The sequence below is a fragment of the Spermophilus citellus genome (genome assembly GCF_964194105.1).
Source record: "Spermophilus citellus genome assembly, chromosome: 11".
Lineage (NCBI taxonomy): Eukaryota > Metazoa > Chordata > Mammalia > Rodentia > Sciuridae > Spermophilus > Spermophilus citellus.
Window position 1 is genome coordinate 129,343,127 of NC_138192.1, and position 12,767 is coordinate 129,355,893.

Genomic DNA, 12,767 nt, shown 5'->3' on the forward strand with positions numbered 1-12,767 from the left:
CCTTTTTTTTTTTTTTTTTTTTTAAAGAGAGAGTGAGAGAGGGGGGAGAGAGAGAGAGAGAGAGAGAGAGAGAGAGAGAGAGAGAGAGAGAATTTTTAATATTTGTATTTTTTAGTTCTCGGCGGACACAACATCTTTGTTGGTATGTGGTGCTGAGGTTCGAACCCGGGCCGCACGCATGCCAGGCGAGCGCGCTACCATTTGAGCCACATCCCCAGCCCTCTACCAAACCTTTAAAGAAGAACTAATACTAATCCTCCACAAATTACTTCACAAAATAGAAAAGGAGGGAACTCTTCCAAACACATTCTATGAAGCTAGTGTCACCTTGATACCAAAACCAAAGACACATCAAGGAAATAAAACTTCACACCAATATCCTTGATGAATATGGGTGCAAAAATTCTTACAATATTGGCAAATCTCTTACAAAAACATTAAAAAATGTATACCATGATCAAGTAGGTTTTATCCCAGGGATGTAAGGTTTACGATTGGCTCAGTATACAAAAATCAACAAATGTAATTCATCTTTAAGTCTTAATAGTCTTAAAGATAAGAATCACATTATTATCTCAGTAGATGCAAAAACAAAACAAACACTTGACAAAATACGACATCCATTCTCTTTTAAAACATTATTATTTAGAAATAATAGGGGTAGAAGGAACTTGTCTAAATATTATAAAAGCTATATATGTTGAACCCAAGGCCTCATCATTCTAAATAGGGAAAAATTGAAAGCATTCTCCCTAAAAAACAGAAACAAGACAGGGATGGCCATTTTCACCACTTCTATTCAACATAGATCTTGAAACTCTAGCCAGAGCAATTAGGCAAAGGAGAGGGATACAAATAGGAAGAGAGCTCAGTTATCTCATTTGGCGACATGATTTCGTATTTAGAAAACCCAAAAAGCTCCACCAGAAAAACATCTAGAACTTATAAATGAGTTCAGCAAAGTAGCAGGATACAAAATTAATATCCAGAAATCAATTGCATTCCTATATTACCAGACATGAGCTGAAAGAGAAATTTGGAAAACCATTCCATTCACAATAGCCTCAACAAAACAAACAAACAAACAAACAAAAACTTGGGAATCAGTTTAACAAAATAGGTGAAAACAGAACGCTAAAGAAAGAAATAGAGGAAGACCTTAGAAGATGGAAAGACCTCCCTGTTCTTGGACAGGCAGAATTAATATTATCAAAATGGCCATATTACCAAAAGTGTTATACAGATTAAATGCATTTCAATCAAAATTTCAATGATGCTATCTTACTTTTTCTTTTTCTTTTGCAAATGTTGTTTTAATGACTGAATGATACCTAATTTATTTTAATGTAGTGCCCATAAATGTCCAGAAATGCTGTCATGTGATTCTTATGTGACAAGGTCATTCAGTGGATTAGTGTCTTGATTTTTTTCCCCTCCTTTTTGCTTGTTTCATAGAGTAGATGTGCATCAATCTAAGTGCTTTATATACGAATTTGAGCCTCAAAATGGAGAAACAAGACTTCATATTTAAAATTTTTTTTGTAGTTGTAGATGAACAGAATGCCTTTATTTTATCTGTATATGGTGCTAAGGATCGAACCCAGGGCCTAGCACATGCTCTGCCACTGAACTACAGCTCCAGCCCAAGACTTTATATTTTAATGAGAACATTTTGTAGACTCTGGTTCACATATAATTTTGTCCCCTCTCCCCTTTCATTTTGTATTCTAGTGGTTTCACTTGGGAATACAGTCATATTCTTTGTTGAATTCTCTTATCATTTTCGAACATGCTGATTCGTTCTATAGGATGAACTCTTAAGAAGCAGCATGATACTTTCTGGCATTCAAGACCTTTGGGAGAGAAGGGATGAAAGTGTAGATCAGGAGAATGAGAAGTGGATATAGTCTTGATTCAGGGTATCTTGAAGAGCTGAGTATCAACCTGGCATTGCTGGAGGGATTATCTCACATGGTAGTTTGTACACCTGGGAAATAAGAGCTCTTTTTCAAACTGTGCGGTGAATGTCTAATGCTGTCAGCTTCTGAATGTATAGTTTTTCTCCTTAGAAAAGAAAAAAAAAAACTGCTCCACAGAGTTTTTCTCTTTCTTCAGGTAATTAAGCCAGAGAGCAATGACAAAGAAACAGAAGCTGCCTACGAGTCTGATCTCCCCGAGGAGCTCTGTGGACACCACCTCCCACAGCAGGCCTTGAAAGGCTATAATGATAGTCCTGATGTCATTATAGAGGCTCAATTTGGTGACAGTGACTCAGAAGATGGACATGGAGACACACAAAATGTGCTGGTTGATGGTGTTGAGAAACTCTCAGTTCGCGCTCAGGACAAGGGTGAGTCCTGGACTACTGCCTGACATTCTGTTTTGTGAATGATTAAATATTGGAATTCTCTCTCTGTGACAGAAGAAGTCACACAGCACAATTAGTATATTCCCAGTGACTGACCTGTGGCAGCTTTTAGCTGTCTGACAAGTTTTTAGTTGCTGGTGGTAAGAAAGGGGACTGAAGTTCTGCCTAGTGGTTCCTGTGAGCAGCGGTTGCTGTAGCCATTTTCCTAATGGGCTTTGAGTTGTGTCAGTAGTTACCTTCAGATCTCCCACCCTGTGGTGGTTGTGAACAGAGTTACAATTCCTTCCTTCCTTCCTTCATCCTCCTCTCCCTACTTCCTCCTTCCCCTTTCTGTCATTTTTGTGGGGGTTATTGAACCCAGGGCCCTGTACATGCTAGGTAAGCACTTTGCCACTAAGCTGCATCCCCAGCCAGAATTAAACCAGCCTTAAAATTCTTATAAAAAAGGACTTTAGTAGGATTTTTCATTACCTTTAAAAATTATTTTGTCCTTTGTGGTGGGCATAGGTCACTCTAAATTTTATGAGCAGATTATCTTTTGAAAACATTTTGATTCTAAGCCTTTACGAAAGCCATTCTTATTTTCTTTGATTAACATCTAAGCTATGCATTAAAAAAGCAGTTGCAAACACACAGATGAAGTGTTGTACCCAAAGGCCCTGCCTACTTTAGAGAACTGAAGAGCAAGGTTCATTGGCAAGTTGGGTATTCCAAACTATAGGTTTCTAAGAGGCTCTAAGTAGAGGGAGTGTATTTTCTAGCCAAATTAATACCTCTGTGTACTCTGAAATGGAGAAGATTTAGCAATACTGACCTAACCTGGCTGACTAGATGATGGGCTTTGTTATCAGGCAGAAGTCTCTGGCATAGTCCCCAAGAAAGGCTAGAAGGGATGCCAGAAGATTACTAAAGGAGGATGTTCAGTAGACAACTTGTGATAGGAACTGGCGAGCAAGCCCACTGCACCCTGAAGAAAGCTGGAGGTGATTTTAGGAACTGACTGTAAAGGATGACCCTGTTTTTCTCCACTGCTCATGGGGTAGTGAGCTGGGCCAGGGAGCATGTTCTGAAAGCATGTGTCCTTTTTGGTGGCAAGTACTACTCATTCAAAATGAGTTTCCAACTTCAAAAATTGCCACTGCCACATGCCTGCCACCCCAGGTCCACTGACTTTAGGGCATCCATGTTCCTCTTATTTTATAGTAGTTTCTCTCGGTTTTGCTTAGATAACTAGTGGTTTCACTGTTCAGGGTTCAGCTAATTTCATTTGGATGCTTAATTCCTTGAAGTTTCATTCTTCTAGTGTTTTGCTTTCTTCTTTAAAAATGGTCAAGTCCTGTGCTACCCTGCTTAATGTGCATGTGTGTTGTCATGGCAGTGTCAGTTCTCTTGTCTTTTTAATGAGAAGAGAGGGAAGTAACCAGGACCCTAAATAGTCAAATTCTACGTCAGTAAGATCACAAAGAAGAGAGAATGACAGGACAGAGCCAGGCAAAGAAATACTTTAAAATACATTGAGTGTTTGGCTTTAAGCTACTTTGCCGAAGCCTAGCCCTGGAGGTTGTGCTTGACAGATCTCAGCAGCCTCTTTTCCCCTGGGCTCCAAGTTCAGTGAATAAGATTCACCTTAGTTTCTTATTAACAATTGGTACAAGTGCAAGGGTGAGAAAATACTGATGGATGTAAGTGAGAACAGGATTGATGTCTGGGTTGGGTGCTAACAGTTCACTTTGCCCTTTGGGAAACCCTGATGCCAGACCCATTTTTGAGGTGTTTTGTGTTGTAATTCTCCTCCCTCCCTCTGACAGGTAAATAAGCATTGAGTGCTTTACAAGTTCACTGGATGCGTGCTTTTTTCCCCTTATTTTTTGTCCATTCTTCCTACCCACTGTTATTTATATTGCTTCCTTAGTAGCACTGACCGAAGGAATAGCCTTCATCCTTTCTCAGTATCTGGTACAGATTTATTTTTCCTGCTACCCTCTAAATAGAGAGTTTGTGAAACCACATGGCTGTTTCTCATTTCTTGCGCTCTTGATATTTAGGAAAATTGCAATTTGCTCTTTTAAAAATCACTGTGTTTTTAAGGGTATTTTAACCAACTTCTCTTGCTCAAAATAATATAAAATCTGGTTACAGTTAAGATATTGGTACTTTTTGCACCATTTAAGGTTTTGAAATTTGTTATTGAAACAAACCATAACCTTAAGAATACCATAAACTTTTCCTTAGACTTCTAGAAAGGTTCTTTGCTTTGTATTGTACTTGCAAATATATTATTAAGCCTAGTCATGCTTGTGTTCGAAAGTGGGTTTTTTTTTTAGTTTTAATATAATGTTTCTTTATTCAAAGCAAATGGTATGTACTGCATGTGTATGCATGATTTCTTTCTATTTGCCCAGGAAACTTTCCTATCTTTATAATTAGCATCAGTTTCTCTGGTGTGGGCACCAGAGCCCCAGTTGCCTGCAGAAAGTATCCATCGTTGTGTTAAAAGGAAAGTTCCCTGAGCCTCTCAGACCCACACAGGAGTTTTCTTTAGGGAGAGAGCAGGAGTACACATCATCCTGAGCCACTGGGCAAGCGAGCTGAAGACCTGGGACCTCTTGAAAGTCCAGGCCCACAGCGTCTTGAGACTGAGCTTTTGCTGCCTTTAAGCACCAGCTTTGTTGTTAACATAGAAATCTGTTATCTATGTATAAAGACTGCTGTCAGGTTCCCCTGGTATGAAATGTATCAGTGGCTTCAAAATTGTTTGGGTAAGAGTATCCTGGTTTGCAAGTGCCAAAGGATAAAAATCATCATAGCCAAATAATACTGAATCTCTGCATCTTTCATCACCAATAATCATAAGAATGGTTTTGGCCTCTGAATCTTGTGAGCATGACATCATCAGGCTATGATGTACGTTTTCTGCCCCTGCTCCAATAGGACCTGCCAGAGATCTTTCTCGATTTTCTGGTCTAGAGACAAGCCTCTGCCAGTACCTAATGAGTGAGCATGGGTTTGAAGTATGAGGTTGATGACTCTTCCAGTTTTATATCTGGCTGCTTCTGCTGTTTTCTGGAGAGGAGGCTCCATGTGGATTTTTTTTTTTTTTTTTTTTTTTTTGGTACTGAAAATTGAACATAGAGGTACTTAACTTTTGAGACACATCCCTAGCCCCCTTTTAAATATTTTATTTAGAGATGGGGTCTCACTGAGTTGCTTAGGGCCTCGGTAAGTTGCTGAGGCTGGCTTTGAATTCACGATCCTCCTGCCTCAGCCTCCCGAGCTGCTGAGATTATAGGTGTGAGCCAGTGTGCCCAGCTCCATGTGGAATTTTTAATCCCTCCTGAGATTTGAATCCAGCTCTTACTACTTCTGTCAGGGCCTTCCCAAGTCATCACTAGGAATCAGAAAAACCCCCCTTTTTTCCACCCTTAAGGTTATCCTCCAAGACAGTCTGTTTTAGTACCTAGGTTTCCTTAAGTTCTCTTTCCTTATTCCCCTTTGGCTGAGAAAAAGCAGACTCAGGTGATTATTGTAGTGTGATAGTTAGGGGTTATTGAAACCCTAAGAACCCCTTATCCAGATTGTGTTTTGAACCTCAGAGCTGAATTTTTCTTTCTCAGAGCTTAGTTTCTTCTTTTGCTAGCTCCTACTCTGTATAATGATGATTAATACAACTAGAAGACAGTTTGTTTCAGTAATTATATTAAAAATTAAGTGTCTAGCAGTTTACATCAGCCACAATTTTTGATCATTGTTTTGTGCCAGTCTTTAAAAATTTGACTTAAAAAAAAATAAGCAAAGTCTTGTTCAGATTCCTTTTAGAAAACACTGTAGTGGGGATTTTTGCTTCCTTGTCTTTTAAACTAGGTAGATATTGTAGTCATATTAGATAGAGATAGCTGGTCAGAACCTGTGGTATCCTAAGACCCTAGTCTTATGCCAGACTAGCCCATGAAGTCTCCAAGGAAATATATGCACAGAAGACAAATCAAGACAGAGGTGTTATTTATTAACTGAGGCTTTTATTCACTCCAGAATGATTTCACAGTTTTCACTCCCACTAGCAATGAATGAGGCTGCTTACATCATCACATCCCTACTGAAAAGTAAGATTATCCAGTTTTCAAATTTCTGTGATTGAAAATAAATTGCCTAGTCATATCATTTTCTCAATGTTTTGTCAGGGTTAGGTTTTTGTTGATTTGCAGGAATTTATTATTTTTTTTGTAATAAACCCTGTTTCAATTTAGATATAACAGATTATTTTCTCCTATTCTGTCAGTCATTAACTTTGTCTGCAGTGTCTGTCACAGAACAAAAATTTTTATTTTTGAAGTGACAACATTAACCTTATACTTACGTGTGTTTCCGTTTTTACATCTCCCCATGTCATCTTTCATTAAATCTACAGTGTGCTTTTTGATGAACTTCTTGATGCTTATTCTTCATTGATTGAGATTCTTATCTGGTCTCCTTTCCTCTCTCTCTGATGCTGAACCATCCTTGAATTCCTAGAAGAAATCCTACTGAATTCTGATGTGTTATTATGTTTTAAATATACTATTTGATTCATTTATGTGCTTTGGAGTGTAGAATTTTTGTGTCACATTAGAATGGATCTCAGATTTTCTTGTTATCCAATATTTAGAATCAAAATTATAATAGCTTCATGAAATACTCTCATCTGTTGTTTTAGTCTTTTTTTTTTTTTTTTTTTTTTGTCGTTGTGACCAAAAAGACCTGACAAGAACAATGTAAAGGAGGGAAAGCTTATTTGGCACTCATGGTTTCAGAGATCTCAGTCCATAGATGGCCTGCTCCATTGCTATGGGTCCAAGGTGAAGCAGAATGTGGTGGAAAGGCAGAGCAGAGGAAAACAGCTAAGGACATGGTGACAGGAAGCAGAGAGCTCCTCTTACCAGGGACAAAATATAAACCCCCGAAGTCACTCTACCTCCTACTTCCTCCAGCCACATCCTGCCTGCCTCCAGTTACCCAGTTAATCCATATCAGTGGATCAATCCGCCAATTTAAGTTTAGGTTCTCATAACCTAATCATTTCAGCTCTAAATATTCTTACATTATTTCACATATGAGCTCTTGAAGGAAACCCCATGTCTAAACCATAACATTGGTTTTTGACGTCTGTATTTTTCTAGAACAGTTTGTATAAAACAGGAATTAACTGTTCCTTAAAATTTGGTAAAACACATTGTAAAACAGCTTGCACCTGCTGTTTTTCAGGAGGCAAGATCTTTGCTGTTTTAACCTCTCTCACACTAATTGGTCTGTTCAAATTTTATATTTTTTCTTGTGCCAATTTTGGTATTCAAATTTATTAGCATATAGGTAGTCCTAATACTCTTTAATATTCTTTTATTATTAAAAAATATCTCTGTGTTGGTACTTTTGCATCCTTTTTCATTCTTTATTAATTAATCTTTTTTCTCCTCTCTTTTTAAATTTTTGCTCACTCTTGCTTGCCAAAGTTCTATCTTATTAATCTTTACAAAGAATAAGTTTTTTGGCTGTTATTTTTATTTATTTATTGTTGATGATGGTGTTCTCTATATCATCAGTATTTGCTCTTTATTATTTAATTCCTAATTTTGGGGAGCTTTGCTTCTCCCCCCCTTTTCCCAGTGTTTTGAGTTTAATACTTAGCCTATTGTACTTTTTTTAATATTTACTTTTTTAGCTATTGTTGGACATAATACCTTTACTTCACTTATTTATTTTTATGGGGTGCTGGGGATCGAACCAGGGTCCCACACGTTTGAGGCGAGTGCTCTACTGCTGAGCCACAACCCCAGCCCCTAGCCTATTGTATTTAACTTTTCTTGTTTCCTTATTTACATTTTTAAAGCTATAAACATACTTCTAAATATATCTTTAGTTATATTTCATAGATTGTGATGTGCAGCATTTTTGTTATTCAGTAATTTATTATATAAATAGACGTCTAAATAGTCATTATGCTCTCTTTCCTGGTAAGCAGTAAATACAGCACAGGTCATATTAAAGTATTTATTATTATATTAATATCAAGTTAATTTAATAAAATAACAATACCTATTAATAAATGTTAACCTATAAGTAACTTAAATGTTACTCTTAAATATTTGATGTATAAAATATTTAAATCTTTTATGTCCTTTATGACAAAATAGGCTAGTTGTTTATTAAGGCTATTTTCTTCCTTCCTCCCTCCCTCCCTCCCTCCCTCCCTTTTTCCTTCCTTCCTTCCCTCCTTCCTTCCCTCCTTCCTTCCTTCCTTCCTTCCTTCCTTCCTTCCTTCCTTCCTTCCTTCCTTTCTTCCATTGTAGTTGGACACAATACCTTAATTTTTTATTAAATATTCTTTAGTTGTCATTGGATCTTTAATTATTTATATGTGGTGCTGAAAATCGAACCCAGTGCCTCACACATGCTAGGCAAGTGCTCTACCACTGAGCCACAACCCCAGCCCCCATCCTTTATTTTATTTATTTATTTTTATATGGAGCGGAGGATCAAACCGAGTGCCTCGCACATGCTAGGCGAGCACTCTACTGCTGAGCCACATCTCTAGCCCAAGGCTATTTTCTAACTTTTTTTGCTAAATTTTTTTGTTAATGTTTAGTTTTATTGTGTTATGGTTAAAAATGGTCTGTATGCTTAATTCATGATAATTTATTGACCCTTTATATATTACATGGCCGATATTTGTAAATATTTTCTGTGTGTTTTGAAAGAAAGATGTGTATACAAAGTCTGTGTATATAAAAACTTACTTATTGTTCTTTCTTTCATAAGCTTTTGTTTGTTTGTTTGTAGGGTCTTGCCATGTTGTGCAGGTTGCCTTTGCACTTGTGATCTTCCTGCCTTGCCTCCTAAGTACTACTTATTATTTTTGTACTTAATCTCTGGGAGGGATGTTTAAAAATCTGTGTCAGAAGTTTTTGCTTATTTTTATTTCATGCAGTTATATCAACTGTAGTTTGATATCTTTTTGAAGTTGTTTTGTCAGGTACATATATGCATGCATACTCACATGGATATATTTTGGTAAATATTTATATACATCTTGATCACTGATATTGAGCATTTGCTATGTGCTAGGCCCTGAGGACTTTGTCATTATTCTTCATTAAATTAACTAGTTAATTCTTATACCTACTCTCCATTTTAGGAATATTGATAGTATCTATCTTAGATAGAAACTAATAGTTTTTCTTCCCAAAAAAAAGAAAAGTTTCATAGTTGGCAGGTGCACTTTAGAATCACCTAGTAGCTTTTAAAAACTATCAATGCCTGGATACCACCCCAGAAATTCTTTTTTTTTTAATTGGTTGTTCATAACATTACAAAGCTCTTGACATATCATATTTCATACATTAGATTGAAGTGGATTATGAACTCCCAATTTTACCCCAAATGCAGATTGCAGAATCACGTCGGTTACACATCCACAATTTTACATAATGACATATTAGTCACTGTTGTATTCTGCTACCTTTCCTATCCCCTACTATCCCCCCTCCCTTTCCGTCACATCTTCTCTCTCTACCCCATCTACTGTAATTCATTTCTCTCCTTGTTTATTTTCCCATTCCCCTCACAACCTCTTAGCAAGGAGGGTCTCCCTTCATTTCCATGCAATTTCCCTTTTCTCTCTCTTTCCCTCCCATCTCATGTCTCTGTTTAAAGTTAATCTTTTCTTCCTGCTCTTCCTCCCTACTCTGTTCATAGTTGCTCTCATTATATCAAAGAAGACATTTGGTATTTGTTTTTTAGGGATTGGCTAGCTTCACTAAGCATAATCTGCTCTAGTGCCATCCATTTCCCTGCAAATTCCATGATTTTGTCATTTTTTAGTGCTGCATAATATTCCATGGTGTATAAATGCCACATTTTTTTATCCATTCATCTATTGAAGGGCATCTGGGTTGGTTCCACAGTCTAGCTATTGTGAATTGTGCTGCTATGAACATCGATGTGGCAGTATCCCTGTAGCATGCTCTTTTAAGGTCTTCAGGGAATAGTCCGAGAAGGGCAATAGCAGGGTCAAATGGTGGTTCCATTCCCAGCTTTCCCAGGAATCTCCAAACTGCTTTCCAAATTGGCCGCACCAATTTGCAGTCCCACCAGCAATGTACAAGTGTACCCTTTTCTCCACATCCTCGCCAGCACTTGTTGTTGTTTGACTTCATAGTGGCTGCCGATCTTACTGGAGTGAGATGGTATCTTAGGGTGGTTTTGATTTGCATTTCTCTGACTGCTAGAGATGGTGAGCACTTTTTCATGTACTTGTTGATTGATTGTATATCCTCCTCTGAGAAGTGTCTGTTCAGGTCCTTGGCCCATTTGTTGATTGGGTTATTTGTTATCTTATTGTCTAATTTTTTGAGTTCTTTGTATACTCTGGATATTAGGGCTCTATCTGAAGTGTGAGGAATAAAAGTTTGTTCCCAGGATGTAGGCTCCCTATTTACCTCTCTTATTGTTTCTCTTGCTGAGAAAAAACTTTTAAGTTTAATTCAGTCCCATTTGTTGATTCTTGTTATTAACTCTTATGCTATGGGTGTCCTATTAAGGAATTTGGAGCCCGACCCCACAATATGTAGATCGGAGCCAACTTTTTCTTCTATCAGACGCAGAGTCTCTGATTTGATATCAAGCTCCTTGATCCATTTTGAGTTAACTTTTGTGCATGGCGAGAGAAAGGGATTCAGTTTCATTTTGTTGCATATGGATTTCCAGTTTTCCCAGCACCATTTGTTGAAGATGCTATCCTTCCTCCATTGCATGCTTGTAGCCCCTTTATCAAATATAAGATAGTTGTAACTTTGTGGATTAGTCTCTGTGTCCTGCTAGGAGCCACAAGCAAAAATACGATGTATGGCACCTTTGGTTGTAAAGTGACGCCAGCTAGCCACTGAGATGATTATGTTAAGATTTACATTCATATGCAAATTGGGCTCCTGCTGTTCACCTTGGCCTGCTACCGGACTCAAGTTACGGGACTCCTGGAGAGTTCCCATTGGTTGGGGAAGGATAGTAGGAGGAAATTCCGGGGGAGGTCCGGGCCCCCCGGTTCCGGGGGAACGCGCGCCGGTAGAGGCCCGCGTGGGAGGACCGGGTTTGGTTTGCCAGCGCCTAGAGAGTATCGGCGGCTTTTTCAAAATAAAGTTTTGTTCCTGCTTGAGTGGCTCGTGATTCTGTGCCCAGCCAAAACTGCGGCATTTGGCGGCCCGTGCGGGGAACGCCTGAAGCTTAGAGGTGAGTAAAATTGCTCGCCCCTGAGGGAAGGCGACAAGATGGGTGACCATCTCAAAAAACAATGTGTTCTTGTTTTGATTTATTTTGTTTTTATTTCGAGCTCCCTAGCCCTAGAATTTTCTCAGGCGAACTGGGAAAAATGGTTGGCTCAAGGTTTGAAGTAATTCGGCCCTGAGAAAGAGAAAATCCATACAACCGTTCTCTGCTCCGTTTTTGTTTCATTCTGCTTCGGCTTTGTTTTATCCTATCTTATTGGGTTACGTTACCTTTATAGTAGATTAGAATCCAGTAAAAAACAAACCGAAAAACTGTTAAATAAATTGTTAGAGCTCCAAACTATGGTAGAAAAAACGCTAGGTCAAGCAAAAGAGAAGGTCTCTCAAGCTAGTCAGACAGAGGAAAATTTAAAGAAAGCAAGCTTAGAGGAAAAGCAGCCATCAGGTGGAGAATTATAACAGGAGGTTGCTACTAACTCCGTTCTATCACCAGAGGGCATAATTCAACCAACAGCTCCATCTACCGCTGAGCGGCCCTCAACTCCCGTAGTTGATGGACGAAATTCTGAGGCAGGACCCCAAAGATTAGCATGCCCTGTACTTGAGCAGGCAGGAGGACAACGAATTCACCGTGCTTTAGATTTCAAAACAATAAAGCAATTAAAGGAGGCTGTAACAACCTATGGGCCGCAAGCTCCCTTCACAATAAGCATGGTCGAATCTGTTACCAACTTGGACATGACACCAGCAGATTGGGCTAACATGTGTCGATCTGTGCTAAACGGAGGACAATATTTATTATGGAAGGTTGCCAATGAGGAATTTTGCATGGAGACAGCTAGGCGAAATGCAGAAGCTGGTTACCCTCAAAGAAATATAGATATGCTATTGGGAAAGGGACCTTATGAGGGTCAAAGACAACAAATTGAATATGACCCTGGCGTATACGCACAAATTGCTGTAGATGCAGTTAGGGCATAGAAAACTTTACAGGGGCATGGAGACTTACAAGGTCAATTATCTAAGGTAATACAAGGAACTAATGAACCTTACGCTGAATTTGTAGATAGACTTATTCAGTCAGCCTCTAGGATATTTGGAAATACAGAACAGGTAATGCCATTTATAAAACAACTGGCTTATGACCA

The 12,767-nt window shown here is 38.5% G+C and overlaps 1 protein-coding gene across 8 annotated transcripts in view; it reads left to right on the forward strand.

Annotated features, from left to right (window-relative positions):
• DIS3L2 (DIS3 like 3'-5' exoribonuclease 2) overlaps positions 1-12,767 on the forward strand; it is a 356,130-nt gene that overhangs the window by 123,577 nt on the left and 219,786 nt on the right. For all 8 annotated transcript variants that reach the window (XM_081261984.1, XM_081261982.1, XM_081261989.1 and 5 more), the window contains one exon: positions 2,116-2,350. In XM_081261984.1, coding sequence (XP_081118110.1) covers positions 2,116-2,350 — 235 coding nt within the window. The remainder of the gene's footprint in view (positions 1-2,115; positions 2,351-12,767) is intronic.